The sequence below is a fragment of the Struthio camelus genome, chromosome W, assembly GCF_040807025.1.
Source record: "Struthio camelus isolate bStrCam1 chromosome W, bStrCam1.hap1, whole genome shotgun sequence".
NCBI lineage: Eukaryota > Metazoa > Chordata > Aves > Struthioniformes > Struthionidae > Struthio > Struthio camelus.
In genome coordinates this window covers 42,907,763-42,930,393 of record NC_090981.1, presented here as the reverse complement: position 1 = coordinate 42,930,393, position 22,631 = coordinate 42,907,763, and the positions used below count along the sequence as shown (strand labels likewise).

At 43.5% G+C, this 22,631-nt stretch overlaps 1 protein-coding gene across 3 annotated transcripts in view; it reads right to left on the bottom strand.

Annotated features, from left to right (window-relative positions):
• Positions 1-2,963: 2,963 nt before the first annotated feature.
• The window catches only part of LOC104152987 (proteinase-activated receptor 2), a 31,709-nt gene continuing 12,041 nt past the window's right edge, over positions 2,964-22,631 (bottom strand). The window contains exons 1-2 of one of the 3 annotated variants that reach the window (XM_068926175.1): positions 9,068-9,335; positions 2,964-4,885 (exon numbers count right to left, since the gene is read on the bottom strand). In XM_068926175.1, coding sequence (XP_068782276.1) covers positions 3,780-4,885; positions 9,068-9,158 — 1,197 coding nt within the window. In that variant the 5' untranslated portion in view covers positions 9,159-9,335 and the 3' untranslated portion in view covers positions 2,964-3,779. Of the gene's footprint in view, positions 4,886-7,661; positions 7,942-9,067; positions 9,336-22,631 lie in introns of those variants that run through there. The other 2 variants (XM_068926176.1, XM_068926177.1) reach the window with 2 other exon arrangements.

Below are 22,631 nucleotides of genomic sequence, written 5' to 3'. Positions count from 1 at the left end.
CCAAACTACCTCCATGCAGGCACAGCACTGTGCATGAACCAGATATGCCTTTCCCCCTTCCTCTGGCCACCCAAGAACCAGACAACCAGGGAAGCTGGTGCAGGCATACTTAAATGACTGTGAAGCTTATGTCATGCAGGCTAGCGCTGAATCAGTTAGTCCTACAAACAAGTCAGCCCAGCATCTCTGCACTGCACCCAATGCACCCTTCACAATCACTGGTTATTTCTGTATTATCCAAAGTACCTCCACCTCCTTTGGCCTAGATAAAAGAGAATTGACTACGTAGTCAGCTCGTTGTACTGGTCTTGCCAGCAAACAGCACCTGGAGAACGTTTATCTCCGATCCTACAGGTTATCATTCATGAGACAAAATATAGGTCCATAGTCTCTTCTGGCTGTTTTTGAGTCAAAACGGCCATAACTATTCTGCTTGCACTGAACTTAATGTTGTTGCTGGATATTAACTATGTCCAGAGTGCACATACCAGACCAAATGCTTCTCCAATGAAACATGAGTCTCAAAGGCCTCTAATGGTAGGTAAGCATTACACTACTCAATTCCCAGGACAGTTGCACCACTAGACACGTGTTACGTGTCTTCAATCATTACATCATTATTAGCTAGACAAAGCAAACACCAAAATCGTTGGGCCTGGATAGTATTCATCCAGGAGTCCTAAGAGAACTCAGGGACAAAATAGCTGAATTACTAACAAAGCGTGTTACCTCTTGGCAACATTTCCAACACTGGAATACTGGGTGCCAGTGCCATTATCTACAATTTTAAAAAAGGTCCAGGGAACTACAGTCCTGCAAGCCTAAAATCTGTATTTCGCAGATCAGTCATTATTATAGAGTCTATAACAAAGGACAACATTAAGGAACTTCTGGATCTTCCTGGGAAGAGTTACCATGGTTTTTGTAAAGGGAAGTCTGGCCTTAAAAACCTTTTGCAGTTCTTGGAAGAGGTCAGACACACGAAGGGAAGGCTGATCCAGCTAGTATAGTCTACTTGGATTTCCCAAAGGCTTTTGACAAAGTCCCTCATCAAAGACTTTTAAAGAAAACTAAGCAGCCGTGAATATGAGGGAAATCATCTCACGGATGAGTAATTGATTACAAGACAGGAAACAAAGGGTAGCAGAAAATGGTCTGTTTTCACAGCACAAGATCATCAGTGGAGTTCTGGACCTGTACTCTTCTGCCTATTCACAAATGGTCTGAACAGGGTTGAGCTGTGAGGTGCGAAAGTCTGCTGATGACACAAAGCTATTCAGATTCAAAATAGTAAAGGCTAAGGCAGGCTTCAAAAAAATTACAGATGAACCTTGCAAGACTGATTGAGCAATAAACTTGCAGATGAAGCTCAATAAAGATATCCTTGTGGTATTACATAGACACACACAATTCACAGCCTTTACAGCATACAATTTGTAACCCTTGGACTCCTGGCAGAACACTGGTAGCATTCCATCACACAGATAGGGCGCCCTTCCTTTGTGTTACTCATTACCCTATCTACAACAGGAAGCACATGGACTTGGCTTTTCAGCAAGGGAAAAGACATTCTCGTACTCTGTTTATTGTACACACAGGATAAGGGAAGAGTTCAGCTAGCAGCTTGTAAAGATGGCACAAACTCCTTTCTTCCCAAGAAGTTCTTGCAGTCAGTCGTCGCCTCTTATTTACAGTTATTTTCCAGTAAAGATGCTTGGTTGCACCTGTAGTTCGGTAATCAATAAGCAATTACTTCCCTGCGTTTCTGTCAGCAAACAGGAAGAGTAAACAGCGTTCATATCTGAGAAGTGTGCGTGTACCACACAATCTAAAGAGTTGCGCAGCACTCTCTGCCCCTCAAACAGACATCAGTTAAGATAATAAAAACTGTTATTTCAGATTGAACTTTTGCAATACCACCACAGAACATCCTACTCTTGTGGTAAGCAACCGGTAAGAGTCAGTAGGCAAGACTGTGGCAAATAAGTATTAAATAAGCCCTAACTTTCCTTTGAAGAGAAGAGTTAGAAGTACTTCAAACAAACCTCTGTATCTTTGCTGTGTGTGAAAAACAAACTACTGAAACTGCAGCTGCTTAAAAGAAACATCCATTGATTTTAGTAACAATTTCAAGTTTGCCACAATAGACTGAAAGTCCAGCATGAGCAAATCTTCATTCACAATGAGGAGACAAACTTGTTAACAAGCTAGAAGAATATGAAAACCAAAGAAGAAGGGTAGGAGTTAACTAGCACACACATACAAAACAAATCTCAGAAAGAAACTAGTACTTTAATAAAGAAATACTATGGGGCTCTAAGCCATATGAGACTGCTTCAAGCTCCCCTTCCTTACTCTCTGTATTTGAAATGGTGAGCTTTTCCCATCTATATACCAGTTGTCTCAGACTACTCTTTGGACCAAAGACTTTTCTATTCGCCTGTGTTTAAAAGGACCCTGTTATAACTCAGTCTCAGATAGGTCACTTTGATACTAGTGCAATTCATAACTTGGTAAAACTTACTAGGACTGCAAAATTTGAAAGAATGCATTTAAATCCTACCACCAAACCTATATCCATCAGCTTTTCAGATTAAAAATAAATATGATTCCATGTTCCTGAGTGGTCACACATATTGGGGATAGGGGAGGAGGCTGTAAGATACTGTAGAAATTCAATGGGCCTGAAGTTCGGTATCTTGTTATTTCCCCAAGGTCCCGAATTGTTCGCTTTTAGCTATCTGCTCCCCAGACTCACTTCTTCTTAGGAAAGTTTGCTCTAATGGAATGCATCATGAGAAATGATTTCCTTAACCCATTTACATGTTATAGCTACAGTTCTGTCAGAATTCTTATTCGCTACTAGGAATAATACCTTTGTTCCCTGAAACCAGGTAATGCAAGTTGAACCACTCAGCATATTGAAGAGCATTTAAAAGCATAAAAGAAAACACTCCACTCAAATGTGTTATAAAAAATGTCTTATTTAGATATCTTAAAAAATACAAGACATTACACAAAAATCAAGTAGCTATTCATCAGAACGCTGTTAAATAACTCCATTTATGATCACGTACTGGCAAGTGTTAAGTAACAGTTTGCCCATGTGTATAATCTCAACTCACACATTTTATTTATCTCTGTGCTAGCTGATAACAGGTTCAGCTTGCCAGCTCAACAGGACAATCTTACCAGGCTTCTACCATGTTAGTATTACAACATGAAAACTTGGAAAACAATATAAAATTAGATCATACTATGGTTAATAAACAGTCACGCTGCTGGACCTACAATGAGACGGTGAAATAAAACGATTCTCCTCTCCTTCTCCCTATGGTTTCAAATAACGTTCAGTGGAGGCAGGTACACAGAGCAAGGTCCTATACAGACAATCTGTTCAACTGTTTAATGTATTACTGTTAAAGCCAAACAAAACAGAATTTCTCTGTTAATTAAATACACTAGTAACAGTACACAACATTCCAGAGACACTATGCATTTTAACATCCTCGAAACTGAAGAAAAACGTCTTCAAATACAGCTCATTTTAAGGCCAGCAGCTCTTTTGTAGAGCATCAGAAATGTCACGCGTTTTTTTCAGTCTAGTGGGAAGATCCACCTGCTGGTGATTTCCATACAGAGTAAGCAGTTACCAGTTTTGAAATTAAGACTTCACTGTGAACCAAAAAGCAAAGCTGTTTCTTCAGGCTCTCTTGCACAAAATAACTTTGTCACTTATATCCTCTAAGCAGTACTAAAGGGTTCACTTTTCTCCTAACTCAGTAGGTTGATTTAGTTGTTCCATTTGAGTTTGAGGAGTAAGAATTTGATTTCTTGGGGTATCTACTTGATGAGAGAGAGACTTGCATCCGCCGGGTTGTTCGCACACTTCGACAAAGAAGAGCGTTTTTAAGGTCGTCTCGGAAGTCTTTTGAAATATAATAATAAATGAACGGATCAATACAGCTGTTTAGAGTAGAAAGACTCAGTGCAGTTATGTACAACGCATACAAAGAACTCTGGCCATGGGTCTTCAGGAGTAAATAGTGCACAACAAGCAGCACATTGCTAGGCGTAAAACAGATAAGATACATGGACAGGACAGTAATAATAAGCTTGATTGCTCTTTTTCGTTTCTTTCCAGTGTTTATGTCTGAAATGGAAGCATTCAGAGTCTTAATCATTAGTATGTAAGCAACAGCAGTGAGGAGAGCTGGGAATAAGAAGAGTCCAATTGCAAGTGAGAGGAAGTAACTGAACATGTCATGTGCCAAAACATTTTCAGGCAACACATCATGGCAGGTGGTGATGTTAAGTTCTGAAATATGAACAGTCTGATTAACAAGATACAATGGAATGGTGCCCAAGAAAATCAGTATCCAGATAGCAAGGGAGATGCCCAATGCAATTTCAGATTTCTTTCTTGAATGCACTATGGGGTTCACTATGACCCAATACCGTTGCACACTAAGGCATGTCATAAAAAGAATGGAGCAGTACATATTTCCATAGAAAAATCCTACAAGTACTTTGCAAAGACCTTCACCAAATAGCCAATTATTGCCATTTACATGGTATGCAATCTTCAGTGGGAACCAGACAACAAAGAGAAGGTCTGCCAATGCCAAGTTAGCCATATATATCACAGCAGGATGTTTCTTCTTTGTTCTGAAAAAAAAGACCCAGAGGGCCATGGCATTGCTTGGCAAACCAACAACAAAGACAATGACATAGACTATGGGAAGAAAAACTGTAGTCAGCTTTCCTGTAAGAACCTTTGCTGCAAAGTCATCCACTTCATATGACTCTCCAGAGGCATTACTTGTATTTGGAACTTTCTGGCCAATGAAACTTCTTCCTTTTGAATTGCTGGTTCCGTTTCTCTCTATAAAAAAATAAAATTAAAAAAGTGAAGTTATTGCAGTAGAGACCGTTTTTTCCTTGTCGTTCTTTTTCCAACTAGACAGTATAATCTACTCCGAAGAATTAAAGATAATTTTTCTTCCCTTCATTTTAGTTTATTATCCAAAAGACAACCTATATCCCTATGCAAGGATTACACGAGCAACCAAAATGCTTTTCCGCCTCACATGACCGATACAAAAATACCACGTTAAAATGGCTGTCAGGTGGCTCCTTCCATCAGAACAGTTGCAACAGAAACTGCTCCAAGTACCCCAGGGTATCATTACCCTTTCTCATATCAGACCCAGATTATCCAAGTGCTGGGATTCATAAAACTTTGCAGCAGGCTTACAACGTACGTACAGTAGAAATGTCCTCAGCTTAGACAGACAAAACCAGTTATGTGGTAAAGAAAGCATACTGTCCTCAACCAGGCTAGCTTGAACTGAAACTGTCAGAATGCAATGTGGAAGGCTATAAACGAGTGACCTTTAGGAAAGAAAGATGCATGTTTACATTGTACCTGAACTGAAATGTGAACAAACAAACTTTGTGCATGATGAGGCAACAGGGCTGATCATCTGGGATCTCCTTTCAGTTCAGACCAAATGGTCAGGTAACCTCTACAGCTTCTACTCAAACCACTAGACTGACAGAGCTGACAGCTGTGATTGCTTAGTACACCAGAAAGCTCTCACTTCATTTCGCTCTGTCTCTCTGAATGCCACAGGAACCTATAAAAGCATGCCAGCAAGCCAGCAGTTCCCGAATGTTCTGTCTTGTACAAAGCCCTTCGGATGACTCAGTCCAGAAACCCCCCATGACATCTTCCAAACCCAACAGCCCTCTTGTGAGAACAAGTTTAATTGCACAAAAAGATACTTTCAGTGAACTTGCTCTGTCCCATAAATCACACACCCACCAAGCAAAACTGAAGGAACGTGACTGTCTGTGGGAAAAGTATTTTAACCTTATCTCAGTCTCTGTCAAGAATTGTTGAGGATTATAGGCACAGAACCCAGGAATACAGAGTCTTCTTGAGCAAGTAGGTTTGTGTACAACAAGGCATGAACAGTATGGCTCCTCTGTTACTTAAAATGAAAAATGCTTAGCCTTTACATTTGAAAGTGCAAGAAAAGAATCCCCACAAACTAAACAGACTAAAAAAGATAGCTTCTAAAAAACCTCCACAACTTTAGATAGGTGTTACTTTCCAGTTGTTATTGCAAAGTCTGATGCACAGTATTAGGGTCCTATCTAGACTGTGTGATCTCCTAAAGAAGTATAAAAAAATAGCGTATATTGGCATTCTTTAGAGTTAAGAGTGTTTTGAATTAAGTTACCCTAGCTCCACTTAGCAAGGGTCTGTCAAGTTCCAGGCACAGGCAAGCTTCACTGGAAAACTGAGGTATAAGAAAGCTTTTTGGCAGTACAGTTACAGAGCCAAACCTTTGTAGTAGACTACATGAAGCCTATGCTGAAGAAGTCTGAATCGTACCAACAAAACAACAGCCCTAATGAAAGTAAACTTGAATGCCAAAGAGTCCTTTTGGCCTGCTTGAGGTGTAATTGCAACAAGGCAGAATTATGCAAATTCTGCTCTCAGCTCTTCATGCAACATGACTGTGTCAGCTACACCATTAAAGATTACAACTCCTACTTGTATATTAGAATGCCAGGTTTCTAACTCAAGCTGTAAACAGTAAAAGCCATAAAATCAACCTGAATAACATAGCTTATATAAATGTCAGATGTAAAAGATAAACAGCTAAGCAATGCAGCCATCCTTATGCTTACAGCTTCGCTGAGAAAGATTCCAGAGCTGCTTGAAAGCATACCCTTCAGTGTGAGCGGAGAGCAGCTCTCAGAGCACAGAGTACAGTGCTATGTCAAGCAGCTGTCCCTCAATAACTAGTCAGTTTTATCAAATTCCAACCATACTATTCGTATTCCCAGTTCCAAGCACTGATATTTTTGTGGAAAACTGGCACACCAAATACTAACACTTTGTTCTTATTAATGTTTTGTGAGCAGATGTAGAGCAGTGCTTTGAAATAGATGCTCCTAGCCTGCGTTGAGAAAGTGAAGAAAAACGATCACCACAAGAACCTAAAGCGTCACCAAGGAAACCTAAAGGGTCATTGTGACACAAAAGAACAACAACTCTATGAAATGACATCGATTAACGTACATGTAGCTCCCATGGAGGACTTGGTACTGCCAAGAGAGACCAAACAGAGGCAAAGATTTGTTTTGTTCTTTCTTTGAATATGTAGTCAAGCTGAATCAGTATTCTTGATTTCGGGCATCAAGTTTTGCTTTTATGCTGATTTTAGGTAGGAAATGTTTCACTTCCACCCTCCAAACTTCTGATTGCAGACACCGGGCAGGTTTTGTTAGCTCACGTGGCATGCATATTGGGAGACAGTTCAGTATCCAGTTTCTCCCCCCAGTTAGCACTCTCTCACAGAGCTACCAATCCTTTGTCAGGTATGTGCATTTTCTATGTCCTTTTCTTACTCCTCCTGTTCTTTCAGTTTTCCATAACAATTGCGAGGAGTTCTTTTCCAAGCATGGTTTCACCCTGACTCATGTACAGAGAATGCAGCTCACTTGCTAATCTGCCCACGGGAAAAGCTTCCTTAGTATCAAGGGGACAGACAAACTCCCCTCCCACAAGAAAAGCCTATTTCAACACATTTGCCACTGTTCAGAAGATATAGCCTACTGCATACCAAACTGAAGATTATACCTACCCTGCAAATGCAAAGGTGACAAGAGCATAAAGTATCCAAAATTAACTAATTGGGGTCCCAGTAGCAATATTACTAAGGTTAAGATTACCCCGGATCTTGGATGTGCAGCACAGACTCGCCAGAACCCCATAATGGCATCAGCCCGTCTGAAAACGCTCACAGTCAGGTCTCCCGACTTCTGGCGGCTCGCTCTTCCAGCTCACCTCACTTCCCACCACCAGAAGATCAAGTGCCCAGCGAGGACATTTGTGCACAGACTACTTCCTGCTCCCCCCGCCCCAGACGATTCTAAGCCGCCCTTCCTTCCCCCACAGCCCTGGCCCCCTTCCCCCTTAACGAGGATAGCGGGAGTCATTCACGATCTCATTAGCATCAGAAACTTCACTCGGAACCAGAAAACTTGCAGCAAACAGCTTGTTGATTTTTACCTCCCTAAGATTTTAAGGTGAATACCACCTTCTTACTAAAACCTGTAACAGCTCTAGATAAACTCTCTGCTTTGACGATAGTTCTCAAAAAGACAGTGGAAAGACAAAAGGCCTTTCCTGACATGCACAATTACGCTAGTTACTAGTTTAACTCTAGGTGTTTTAGGCAAATTTAATTAAAAGTAAACAAGATGCTAGATGGCATTTTTTGTTGTTTCAGGTCCGCTTATCAGCGATTTAGCTTTAAGTCACTCAACCAAAACGTATCACACAATAAACCAAAATTAGAACATCTATTACTGGCATGCACTTGTCCACAGGTGATGGCCATATCTCGAAAATCTGGTGTCTATTTGTTAAAAAAGTAGGATCTACCATAAGTTTGGCTCCGTTACTTACACAGCCTCTACACATACATGTATTACGTAAATAAGCACTAATGTACAGGAGGAACAAGTACAGGAGGACACGGTGCAAAGAGCATGCGTGCAGATGGCAACGGGTTTTACTATAAAAGGCAGTGAAACACGACCCTTAAGGCAGTGAAACATGAATGCCTGTCTCTCTTTTAAAAGCACTTATGTTCCCTATGCAGTAACACAAACCAGCCAAGTTAAGCGTTAGGATTAAGAGGCCATCCTGGCTTTCCAGGGATAGGAAAGGACCTCCAAGACTCCAGTCTTTAGGGGCTCTTACACCTCTCAGGCAATACGCCGGCTGAGCATCACAGCAGCTGCTCAGAGCGGTGTTGCTGGGGCAGGCTACGCGCGTCCCGGCGGGCTGCTCGGCGGGCTCCGCTCCGCGCCCCCGCGGCCCCGCGCACTTCAGGCCGGCGCCGGGGGCGAGCACGACGGCCGGGCGGGCGGAGGTCCCGCCGGCGCACAGCGACCGGCCGGAGGATTGCCGCTCCCCGGCGGCGCCGCTTCTGGCTCCCGCTCCCGCCGCGGCCCGGGGGGCCCGGCCGGCCTCGGCTCTCACCTGCGGGCGTGGCGGCTCCCAGCAGCGCGCACAGCAGCAGCAGCAGCAGCAGCAGCGGCGGCGGCAGGCGGCGGCGGCACAGCCCGGCCATGCTCCCGCCGTCCCCGCCGCGCTCCCGCCTCTCCCGCGCAGCCCGACCAGTTTCGCCTGATACCTGAGCAAGGAGTGGGCGGAGGGTGCGGCCTCCGCTACCGGCCCGGCGCGGCGGCAGGCGGGGCCGGGCCTGGCCACGTCCCCCGCTCGCTGAGGGGGCTGGCGGGGCTGCGGCGGTCGCCTGAGATGGCGGGGGGAGGAGGGCGAGCCCCGCCGCGGGGGTCGGCGGCCGCCGCGAAATGGCGGGGGCGCCTGACCGCGAGGCGCGGCGGGCCGGGTCGGGCCCCGTCCCGTCCCGTCCCTGCGGGGGATGGCCGCCCCGCCGAGCGGGGTGGGCTCGGTTTGCCCGCCGGCGGATCGCCCCTCCGGCGGGCAGCGAGCCGAAACGGCCGGCCGAGACCCCGGCCGCGGGCAGGGGGCGGCGGTTCCCGCTTGGGCGGCGCGGCGCTGCCCGGTGGGGGCCCCCGGCCCCCGCACCGCGGCGGCTTCCGAACCGCCTTTATTACCATTATCATCATTATTATTATTATTATTATTAGGGGGCCCGGTAGCCCACGTCCCCCGCAGAATCCTCTACAGAGCCAGAAGCCAGGTTCGTCCCTCGCCTGCCAAAAAAAAAAAAAAAAACACAAAACCCACACTGTGAAGTAATGGGTCGGATTTGCAATGCGGGAGTGCTTGCGGTACGACCTCTTACTGTGAGCGATGCCTGAGACTTCCAGATGCAAAAAAAAAAAAAAAAACACGCTTTAAAAAATCACCTTCCTTCTGTTCCATTAATGCTGTTCTTGAGTCTTTACTGAGAAAAACCCTAAGTGTGCCTGTAAATAAAATTTGTATCAGATCAGCCAGCAGTAAAGCCAACACAGGCATTGTCAGCAAGGTCATATAGCTGGAGGCTGTCATAGTTTATATAAAATTTCTGTCTGAATTTAGCAGAGTAGTTCTAGGATACACAAAATAGGGCTGGAAACAGACAAACTAAGGAGGAAAAGGGCTGGAGGGGTGCTTTATCCGACAGAGGTGCTCCTCCTGGCTCAAAGTGTTACCGTGTGTTTACCTAGTTTTTTACTGTTCTTCGTGAGGTTGTCCTAGGTAAGACAGGCAGGGAAATGTTTAATAGTTGTTTAAACTTGAATGCGTTTATGGTACCGTGTTGGTGACACAACATGAGAAATGGGTATTTTCTCTTGTCAGCCTCTCTTAAACTCAGTGTATACCAACTTCCCCGTATCCTTTAATTTTTGCAAATACCAACTCCAGGAATAATAACATTCAGCACAATCCAAAACCAGCAATGCGTTCAGTTCTCACACACAAATATGCATTCCTTAAACAGTTTTTAGGTTTGTAAAATCAAGCACACAAGTTACCAAAATCCATGTTCAACTGTAGTTCACACCTCTAGACATATACGGTCTGCAGTTATGTGAGTAATGTCCCAGTGCAAAAAGGGGGGGAAAAAATCCCCAGACCAGCAAGTTTATCGCTGACTGAACACTAGGCATTTTGAGCGCTGACCCAGGCAGCGGGTCTGGAGGCAGAGGGACCATCATTCACACAGCTGGGGACCACACGCACGTCCTGCCTCCTTGCCGAACACCGGGGAAGCGCCCTGCCGTCCCTGCCGCCTCCATCCCTGTCTCTTTCTTTGTTTCGTGCTCACTTGCAGAGCTGCTCTGTTTGCTTTACCATTACCCGCCACTCCACGCACACTCAATCTCCTGCTCCTAATCTTGCCCAGTGAGTCCTAGTCTTCCCATCTGGCTCTTTATCTAATCTCCAGTTCAGAGAGACATGTACATATATACTGGCTACTGGTTTCTGCAGTTTTCCCTCTCAGCCCTTCAGTCCTAAAGAGTATTCAGTCCTGCTGTCACCTGGTCCTGCCCTAACCAGCGCTCGCCCGCCGTCTGCCACGGCCCAGCCCTAGCTGTCACTGCTTATTTTCTCCTGATTTATTCCATCCAGTCCAGCTTTTTGTCCCCTTTGCATTCAAAGCAGGCTGCTCCTTTCCTGTTTTGCCTAGATCCAGCAACGGTGGGAGGGAGGGACAACACAAAGGAAAGGGACCCCTTGCTGCCCCTAAACGAAATCTGGGCTGGCCTACCCCCAAACAGGCCCAGCTGCAGCTGGAGAGGTCCTGCAGGGGTGCAGGGGCGGGTGTCGCGGCAGAGCCTCCTTCACACAATGCAGCCTTGAACTTAGCCTCCAGTGAGCAGAAGGAAACTATGAGTTAAGAGAGGTTTATAACTGGGTTAGATTGTCATAAGGATGTGAGGAACACATAACTGACACAAAGATCATCTCCCTTCAGAATTTCCCAGGCAGTTAAAAAGCAATTAAAAATAGGATCTTACAAGAGGGAGGGTTAGGCAACTTTAATACCAGACAATTTTATCAGCCTGCCTTGTGTTAGCACACATGAGCAGTAACTGCCAGTGCTCCCCCTAAGCCTTGCGAACAACATAAAAAGGCTGGCAGCTAGTTAATGTGTATCCCTTTTCCTGAACAGCTGTTTTTGTTCTGTTTATTTACTTGCAGCTAGAAGTTAGTGTTCCAAGCTGACATCTTCAGCTGGCGTCATATCTGTTAGGAAGGTTCCCCTGTTCCCCTTTTAAAGCCTGCACGTTAGTATGGCCTCATGACTTCAAAACATTTAATAGAAACTGGACATGGTCTTAGACCTATTCAAATCACTGGGACTTTGTACAAGGCAGCGTCAAGCCTTCGTTAATCGTAGTCTCTTTGTTGAGGACAACTCATTTGTCAAGCCTATTTGCAGTTTTAGTGTGCCATTTTATCAATTTGGAAAGAAAATTTAAGACTTTGTAAATAAGCACAGACTATTAGGGTTTAATTCACAATTGTTTATAGGTGAAAAACAGTTACAATGAATGTAACTGCCACAGGAAGAAAAAGTGGGTGACTGTAGATGCTTATTAAACCTCAGTCCTCCATCACAAACTGGTAGTTTCCTACTTTTTGTGCTATACTGAGGATTAATTCTTTAATGAGTCTGGAAGAATCGTCCTGCCGCTTGCTGTGGCTTGCAGGGGGACTGGAACATGCACGTGTCATTTGTGCTACAGCAGTATTGGTTGCTAGAGCATACCCCAAGCTGACTAAAAGATAAGTGAGCAGTGGCTCGTAATTGCCTGCTGTAGTAGTGGTTGGCTGGGACATGTTATCAGGAAAGCCTTGTGCACCGTCGGGCAGAGGTCATAACTGAATATATGCTCTCCCTCGCACTTTGAGTAGCTTGTGGGTGTGGTGGTAGTAACATAGCTCGGTTTGGGAGCTGTAAAGGGGACGTCTTGCTGTGCATGGCTGGCGAGGCATACCCCTTAGGTCTTTATTACTTTTTAACAGCACAATGAGTGTGAATAATCACGAAGATAGGTCACTTTGTCAAACATGCTTCACTGAGAAGTGGATGTGGTTTCATTGCAAGGTACCTGTCAGTACTAGCACAGTTGTTTGTGCTTAAATAAATAGGTGGGAGCATTTTCACTATAGAGAGCTTGTCTTGTGTGCTTTGTGTCATCCTGTGAGCTTCTGAATACAGATGGCAAATGTGTTTTTTGTGGGTGGCTTATTGTAACATGTATGCTAGGGAAGAAGGTCAGGGAAGGGCTGTTTGTGCCATGTACCTTGTACAAATATCTATCTATCTATCTATCTATTTGAAGTTAACCCTGTGCAAGAAGACCTTGTTTTTGGAAGGGAGAGGAAATAAAAATCTTCTAACTTTAAAAATCAACCTTTCTTGCCGTGATGGCACAAGCACTTAAATGCTCTTCAAACCGTGCAGTTTGTGCAAAGGGTTCAAGGAGGGAGGGGGGAGTTTGGTTTGATTAAAACAACAGGAATTAGTTTTAAAAAGTATTTAGTTTCTGATCCCAAACAAGCCCATGTGTCGGCTCTTGTTGCCTTAGCTTATCCACAGGCACCACCTGGCATCTGGGAAATGAGGAGGGCACCGGGGTATCTCCCACTCGTCACAGCCCCAAGTTCCCTCTGCATTTCCCCATCCAGTTCTGCAGGTCCCTGAGTTACAGCAAAGCAAGACTTTGCTTTCTCAGTGCAAAACCAGGTCTGTGGACACAGTAAGCCTTTTCATTACCTCATTTCAATGCAGTGAAGTACCCTATCTTTCCTCCTTGTGCTTTTATTAAAAAACCCTGTGTCATCTTAAGTGGTTCCTCTCTTTTTTTCAGAGCATTTGAACACATCTCTGAGCATTTCTGGCTGTTCTTGCCAGCCTTGTTCTCAGACCTGTTAGGTACTAAGTGGTAGTTTTCACTAATGTCCTTGACCATCTGCGTGCCTCCAGCAAGGTTCCTATGAAACAAGAAAAAAAAAAAAGGCAACTGGTTCATATTGTGTGATTTCCCTGATAGCAAAGATCCATTTTATTTCACTCTCCACACCTAGGAAGTTGCTCCCATTCCCTGTCTTACTCAGTCTCCCCCAGGTATTTGGTAGTCCTTGGAAATACTGGCCATGATGAAAGTGTGTTTTATGAGCATGATGTGTTGATGTGCTGTTGTGTTGTTACTACTGTGGGAGAGCATATTGATTAATGGCATTTTGGGGTCACTGTGTTGGAGGAAGGACTAGGTGCTATGGGTTGATAAGATGGTCATTTAATGGTTATTGCATGGCATCCTGATTTTCCTGGCCTTCTGTCAGCAGTTTCCTGTGTTCGTTCCTGATGTTTGGCCTTTAAAGCTTCCAATATTTTCACCTTGCCCAGAAAGCAAGGAGATGCAGGATTTGCGCTGGAGGTGGGATAAAGAGTAGTGGCAAAGGTCTAGAACAAAATGTTAGGTAAGCCTAGTGCCTGAGGGATGCAAATGCAGAGGGACCAAACCTGACTTCACACTGACATGAAAGCACAGCTGTGACTTCTGCTCACTGTGACTTTGCGGAAGCAGAGGGTATGCAAATAGAAATGAAATAAAACTGCTCTGGCTGCACAGAATGCAAAGCACTGCTGTTCCACTTGATGTGTTATATCTGTGTGCTGATGTGCCTACAGATATATGAAAAGAGCATGTGAAGGTGCCAAGATCGAACAGGTTAAAATCAGGAAATGCTAGAATTTAAGCTTCCTGCACAGCTTTAATTCAACCTGGCTTACGCATATGCATTATGAAACAGGTTTAGTTATAACGTTATATCTTATGTTTTCCATGGTGCACAGCACAGAGCGTGCTCATGAATGAACACCTCTACTTACAAGTATAGTTATACTCAAGATATTAACATTTAGGTAATATCGATTTATTGTCATGCTACTGTTGCAAGTCGGGGAAGTATTATCCTCTTTGTGTAGACAGGAGCTCAAAGAAGGGGATATTGAGATTGCTCGCAACTCATTAGAGCAGCCACTAGTTTAGGCTGAGTCTGCGTCTGCCTGCTGTACATAATACCATTCTTTTACCTGTGTTGAGTAAATGAAACAATGGTTCATTATTAAGCTTAGGAAAAAAATATGTAATAGCTCAACAAAAAGAAACATTGTTACTGTGTTGGCATGTTCCGTGGTGTGGGTGTTACTGTAGTCCTTTGTAATAGCCAGCTAGTCTTTTGAGCAAATCAGCTGAAAGCAGATAATGATAAATTTGAGCTTGCCTCAACACCTGGAATTTTAAAAAAGGGTCAGCATTATGACAATGGGAGCAAAAATATTATAACTGTATTCTTGGACATAAAAATTGTTTGCAGCAGGAATGTAGTTGTGGTGGAAAATTACTAAAGACAAAGTATTAATTTGGATGAACTGGATAAGGATTTTGCCCTTCTTTCTCTTTTAGAATCCTGCTGGTCCATCTCACGTCATAGGAAGTTTATTCATGGCTTATCACAAAGATAACTAAGTCTGTAGTGATCCTGTGGTACTATCCAAACACCCAATTAGCTGTAGGATCTTTATTATGTAACCATTAAAAGTGATACTGGCCCATAACGTTTCTCAGATCTTTCCTACTGTTTGTATTTTTCCTACTGTTTGTATTCCTTTTAGCAGTATAGCAAAACTACACCAGTTCCAAGGGGCAATTTAACTTAAATTTTACAACAAAAACCTTTCTGATACCAGAAAAAGGTTGCAATGGCTGATGAGTATTGTGAAGTGTTAACCCTAGCCAGTGAAAATGGGTAAACAGATTTACTGCCTGGAAATTAATTGAAGGAATGTCAGGATACATTGACCAAACAGAGGAGGGATTTCTTTTTTTCCTTTTCATTTTCTTTAATTTCAGCTGAGCTACTGTGTGTAAGTACTGGTTTGTAAAACTCTTATTTGAAAGGGGCTGAAAGATATTTTCAGCATGGGTGTCTGCCAAGTCTTGTATAATGTTTCTACATCTGCACCGGAAGGAAGGTAGGATGGAGTGTATAACATAACAATTCTGCCTTAAAATAAACTGAATCATTACAATGAATTACAAACTCAATGATAGTCAACTGCATTGTGCTGTAGCAAAGAGGGTATTTGTCTGTAATGTATGTGAAGGAATCTCTCCTTCACTCAGCACCAGTAAGGTCTTAGTTAGAGGACATTTTTAACTCAAGCTGTATCTTCCTAAAACAAAACTGGACAAAGTCCAGAGAAGATGTGAACAAGGTCTAAAGAATGTTTGGGGAATTAATTTTGTTTGGTCTGAAGAAGACCACAGACAGACATGATAACATCCTTAAAGTATGTCTACAGCTGCAGCACGTATTCCATGTTCACTGGGTAGGCTGACATGGTAGCAAGGCTGTGGCACATTGCTTTACACTTGTGTACCTCTGTTCAAACACAAATGCTATTGAAAGTCCAGGACCCGTCTTATCTGATTTTAGCTCAGGAAAAGTTCAGATCTTTAGGTCATGCTCACCATTTCCGAGCAACCATGACTCAGGCGACAGCAAGGTCTCCTGCTGAGATCCCTGATGTTTTCTGCTCTGGAGAGAGGAGCTTTTCAAGCCCATCTGCATTCTTGCTTCCCCACCACGCAGCTGTGCCAGCGCTTCTTTGACCAAATGAAGGCGCAGAAGCACACTGAGGTGGGGTGAAAGAGCCTCCCTGTACGACTCTGAGGGAGACAAACACCGAGCAGGTTTTAGAACAGTAAGAAACCTCTGGGAAACCCCATGGGATTTGTACCCATTTTGAAGAGCTAGACAGCAGGCATGGGAAATGCCAGTCCTGCACCACAAATTTTTGTGCACTCTGGGAGAACTGTGCTTAGCGAGTCTGAGATAAAGAGCATGGAGAGAGTGACACTGAACTGTTGACCTTGTCACCTTCAAAGAGCAGCATCAAGACGCAGGCTCAGAGACTCAGGAGCTGACTAAATCACAGGCAGAGGCTGGAGCGCATGGTACAATGAGCCCTCGACGAGCTGGGTAGGGAACTGCATGCAGTCAGTGCTGCCAGGTGTTCCAGTAGGCTTCTGGGAAGAGCTCTTTAAAATATTATTCCTGTGTACAAAACAAGGTGCCATGATAGTTGTATGTAATTTTCCCAGAGGGCTATGGAGGGTATTGCCTTTGCTTTGCTTGCTTTTTCTTAGTGTGTTTGCTTGTTTCACCCCTTTTGCATTTAAAACACACATACACCTGAGTAAGAAAGTGATTGTTAGGGCACTTAAGGGATGCTGTATCCTCTTCCCTCTCTTTCTGGGCGGTAAGATTAAATGCACAAGTGATTCTTAAATTAAGCACAGAGATTATAAACAATCTCTAAGGATTGGTCATATTGTCTGTGTTGACCTAACACAGATTGGGAGGCACCATACAAGCAAACTGGAGTATGACATGCTTTTCTGGTTTTCTCATGACCTTTTTGAACTTAGTCCTTCTATGCCTTGTGGGCATATGTCTCAGATCAGCAGCAATCTGTAGCAGTAACAACCCACAGCAGAAATAACCTACAGATATGCTAATACAGTTGCTAGCCAGACTGCTGCCTTCCCTACCGCCTTCACTCCTGTTCATGTTATTTCTCCTGCTGCTGCCAGCCTGCACAATGGCATTGCCTACCTGATGCATCTGCCCTTCCATGTTTTCCAACTTAGCAGAAGCACACATGGTTTTCCAGTGTTCTTTTCCTGTTATTTTTAACACACACATACACAGTTACTGTACCTCCTACCACAGTCCCTGGAGTGCTTTCAAAAGAAGGGTTGTTTTTTTTTTTGTTTTTTTTTTTTGCAACTTCCCTCTTATCTCTAACTACAGGAAGCCTATGGAAAGAGAATCCACAAATCAAGGAAAAAAGCAATGCTTTATAAGTGCTGAGCTGGAAACTCCACTTTTTTTTCTTTCCTCATGGTCCCTTCATCTGTTGAGATCTTACAAGAATTACAACATACTGTGAAATGTTTTAGTAAATCCACGGTAAATCGACAGAATCTGCAGTGGATGTGGAGATCTAGGGATGGATGGAAAGAAGAGTTGTGTGACAGAAAGCACTCAAACTTTGAGAAAGAAGAGAGAAGAGAACAATGACTGAGGATGAAATTTCAGAAGAATAAGAAGGATGAGATTTTCAGATGATGGCTCTGGGAATCTAAAGGTTCCCAGATCAGCAACAAAAAGAGAGACTGCTACTTCCAGCTTCATGGTCCCTCGTGCTACTGATGGCATTTTTTTTGGCCCTTCTAAGAGCTAGTAGATCACTAACTTAACCAGACAAAGAGTAGTGGTGATGAGTAGCAACCCAGCTTCCCAAGGGCTCCAAGCTGGTGCAAAGGAAGCAGCGGAGGCAGGTATCTGGAGGCAGCGCTGCCCGTGCTGGGGACAGCAAGACTCTGTGGCTAAAATGCCAAATGTTCCCTGAGAACGAAAGCAGGGATTGCCAAAGGGAGCAAACAAAATGTCTAATGGCAGTATAGGGGCTGAGGTGTCTCGAAACTGTCCCTGCAACCATGGCAGGTCATCCAAACACAGTCTCATGTAATGCCTGCCAAGCTAAAGCTGTAGGCATCCTCTAACCTCACCACAGTCAGTAGAGGCAGGGACTAAACTGTATGCATGTGCTAAACTGCAGCAGTGAACAGGCTTTAGTGTCTGGGCTTTGATTTGGCCAGTACATCATGCCTTGCCTCACAAGTTAGTTTCATTTAGGTCAGTTTTATTGACATTATCTAAACATCTAGGTGTAGATAAGGCCTGGGGCAGCTGTCGGGATAAACATAGTCTGAGAGTTGGTGATGGCTCCTGAGGAACTTAGAGTTTACCCAAGCAGTAGTGTTGTTTTCAACAGCGAGAGGATGCCAAGAGTCTGGATCCAGAAAGTCATTTAATGATGACAGTGAGATCCTGTCCTTGCCGTTAATACCTGCTAATGCTTGGATCTATCTTCTAATCAGAGTGTATTTTTAAATTCTGATTGATATTTGCAAAAAAAAAAAAAAAAAAAAAAAAGGAGGTGAATTCTAAGAGCTCCATGGAAAGTTTCTACGCCAAGCTTTCAGTTCAGTTTAACAAAGGGACGTGTTCATTCAGAATAGTGTTGACTGATGTCAAAATTGTTTGAACTATTCCAGCATTTCAAGTAAAGAAGGACTTGAGAACAAAATTGGAATCTAGAAGATGAATATTTTACCTAGCTCTAAAATGTCTCTCACAGTAAGGAGTATTTGAATTTGTGATTGCTTAATCAAAGCCCTATTTTTTAGGACAGCTCCCTTACTCTTCCTTGAACTTTGATTTTTGTAATGACTAATAAAAGGCATAACTGCTTTAAGAGATAAGGAAATATGATTGGTTGAATCATAATACCATTTCGTGTTGCCACCTAAATGGAAAATGAACTTAATCCAAGGCTTGTGCAATATCAATGTCTTATTTTTTTATTCTGTATTCCTTGGGAATTTATGATATGATGATATGTTGTTAATCTGCATTATACACATGAAGTACTGCATTTTGACCACATTTCCTGATTAGTCATAGATGCCTTCCTTTTAGCAAAGTCATTCATTTATTAATTTTGGACTATGAATTCCATTTCAAGAATCTGACCTGACTGTTTAGCCAATCTGTCAGTATCTGTGATCTGTTCTGGGGTCTTATCATGTTATATCCATATGTTCTTAATTTATTAATGATCTAAATAAGGCATGAAAAAACATGAGATGGAAATTGCAATGTTTCCAGTCATCATAGCAGTAAAATACTGGAATAGCCATCTGGTAGGAGTAAGGGAGAAAACAGATACTCCTAGGGTCATAGATTTCCGTTTTCTCAGCATGAACTCCCATGCACTGCCCAATCCTGTGCAGTGGCCCATAGGTTGGTGCAGCTGTGTAGGGATAGCAGGAAACTAATCCAAAAAAAGGTAAAATTTTAGCAGGATCAGTTCTCCAGTCTGGATCATTACATGGCTGTGACAATGTAAAAAAGGGAGCGTTTTAGAGACATGCACAAATGTCCAAGGACACTGAGAGGTCATGGTGTTTTTTCTGGCTGCAGTCCTGGCTTATGACAATCTAAATAGTAAATGACATTAGAGTCCAAGATGCAGCATAGCAAGTAGAAGAAAGAAATTATTATTATGGGATTGCTTGGTTTGGCAGAGACTGCTACCTTACCTGTTGCAATTTTATGCTGATAAATTAGTATGAAGGAGCTTAAGCAACAGACACACAAATGCCTCTTTAAAGCTTGACTGAACTGGATTCAAGTTACCTTGTACAGCTAGGAATAATAGACAATGCAGTGATCCACTCACATTAACAGTTTAGGCTCTAGCAGAGTCCAGCAACATATGCGGCACATGATTAAAAGGAACAACTCCTGTATGTGACATGATGATGTGGGCGAGAGCACTTCAGTCTGGAATAAAGCCAGCAGGGCAGGGGCTCAGACTGGTTGCACATGTCCTCCGCCGTTACAAGAACTAGCAACTGGGGCCACCTACTCAAATACCAACAGCCAGGTTAGATGTAAAAAAAAACATGGTACAAAAGACACACAGCAGGTGGCAGACCTGGGGACCTCCTTGCCAAAGATGCTGTGGATACAAGAAAGCTCTAGGGAAGACTGGATAAAGCTCGAAAGAGAGATGAGCTCATGGTTACTAAATAAACCAGGCAAAACCCAGTGTCCACAAAGGAGTGAGTTTAATGGAACAAGTATGCTGGCCAGCCAGGACTCCAGAACACCAGTTGGAAAACTACCCTTGCTGAGAAAGGAAGTGAGAAAGAGATGCAACCTGCCTGGCTGAGTCACACCATCATCTCGTCTGTGCTCACATTGCTCATTCAGCGTCATGGGAACCAGTCTCCTCGCCTCCCAGTTTCTTAGCTCTGCTTACCTTCCACTGTCTGCACACTCAGGAAAAAACACAAACTCTTTATTAGATCCAGTGCAGTCGTTTGAGCAAAAAACTTGAGGATCACCACACTCCAAAAAAAAGCTATAGTTATGACCAAAAATAATTTTCCTATTCTGTCATTACTTTCTTGGGAGGGAGTTGTGGTTCTGTAAAATGGCTGTCTGTGATTGAATTATTTAATTTGTGATGGAATTGTTTAATTTCTTTTTAAGTTTAATGAAAACCATAGCCATTATTATTATCCAGGTTTAGAAAAGTACTTCTATGTAGCTGAAACTTGTCAAATATTTAAACGCCAGATATGTGACAATCCCATATAAGTATTTTCTTGCTAAGTCTGAAAATGCTTAGTTAATGTGCCTTTAGAAAGCACTTATTGAAGTGAACAGAACTGTTAACGTTTGCAAAAGCTATGGCTGCACAAGCAGAGCAGCCATATTCACTGTTAGCCTGTTGTGAAAGAACAGTAAAGGATGCGAAGGAACAAAACAGATTCTTCCTTCAGCCGCGCTGCAGAGCAAGGTGAGGAGTTCACTGCGCGAGGCCTCCTGATGCCACGCTGTCCCCTGCCATTGCCTGGGCTTCCTTTGGCAGTGGCAGGGGAAAGCGCTTCCATATTGTACTGTATCCAGCAGTCCTACCCAGATCCGAACGCAGCACAGAAATACAGGATCGCACTGCAAACATGGCTATCGCTACAAGGCACCAGAGAAGGAACCCTTTCCTGTTTCCTCCCTTCCACCTAAAGCTGCTCTGTGTCTTGGGGGATGCGCAAGGTGGAAGCAGGATTCGGATGGCTAAATTAGCCCCACTGCGAGGATAAGCAGTTAATTCCTTCAGGAGGGGTGAGATATTTTCTTCTGACAGTTGGGCTCATTCATCCTGGGGCATTTGTGAGAGAGGAGCTGCTGGATTGCACCAGTCCTGGGGGTTTTTCAGCCCTGTGGTAGCCAGACAACTCTGCTTCAGGGGCGGTGAGAGCTTTCTCTCCCAGTAGCAGGGCCACACAACCTCCTCAGCACGCAGTCACAGCCAGTCCTCTGAGACTCCTTACCTCTGAGTAACTCCTGAGCTGCCCTGCTCAGAGCCTGCAACCCCACATTGCGCTGCACACAGGCACGGCACTGTCAGCTACACACATCCCCATCCACAGCTGCCTTCTGGCTCACTAGCTTCGGTCATTTGCCCTCACTCACCTTATATTAAAACACGTCGTATATAGTAATCAATGGGACATTACTAAACTAGAAAAGGCAGGCATTGGGGTGGTCACTCACACTTAGTGATCCAGATTCGGACGAGTGTTTCGGTGCCAATCACTCTACTTCCCCCCAAACTGTGGTAGCACTGCACAGCCCAAGACTACGTAAGCAAAAACTTTTATACGCAGAATGTGACATGTAGCTCACCCTGCCTCACGTGCTGGATTTTTGCTCTCCCCACCTTTTACATTACTGTTGGTAAGTGCACATTTAAACAATGTAGTCTTACATCTATATAACCTCAGCTGATGAATGTCTTTTTGCAAAACAGTATAAAAGGCTGAAAAGTAAGAGCAATAGTTCCTGCATTTTAATTGTGTAAAAATTCTGTGTGGTTGTTACAAGTACTCAGTGTATTAGCTATCGTTGCTGGGCTTGACGGCAAATTAATTAGGAGCGTGGGGGTAAGAATTAAGAAAATCTAAATGTTCCACAGCTATCTGATTAGTGTAAACTGGATTCCCAGGACTGCAAAGGTTAATTCCCCTTATTTAATTCAACGTATCACTTGGCAACGACAGCTTCAAGAGTATCCTCATTGCTCAGTGAGCAATTGTATCGTCATTTTCTGCAAATAGAAGCCCAGTGCTCTGACTACCTACTTTTGCCTACTGTGACACCATTGCTTTGACCCAAAGAAAGTCTTGGAGGTTTTTCTCCCCACTATGTTTAGGTTTGTTTATGCCTTGGCAGAAAAGCTGGTTGATCTGGTTTTTCGAGGCTGGAGTCATTACTGTATTACCTTTCCTGACCTCGTGAAAGATCACTGTTTTTTTACAGCATGTAAATTATGAGCTACCCACAAAAACAATTGAAATAAGATTAAATTACTTTTCTTCAAAACTTCACACAATACTGCACTGTAGTCACC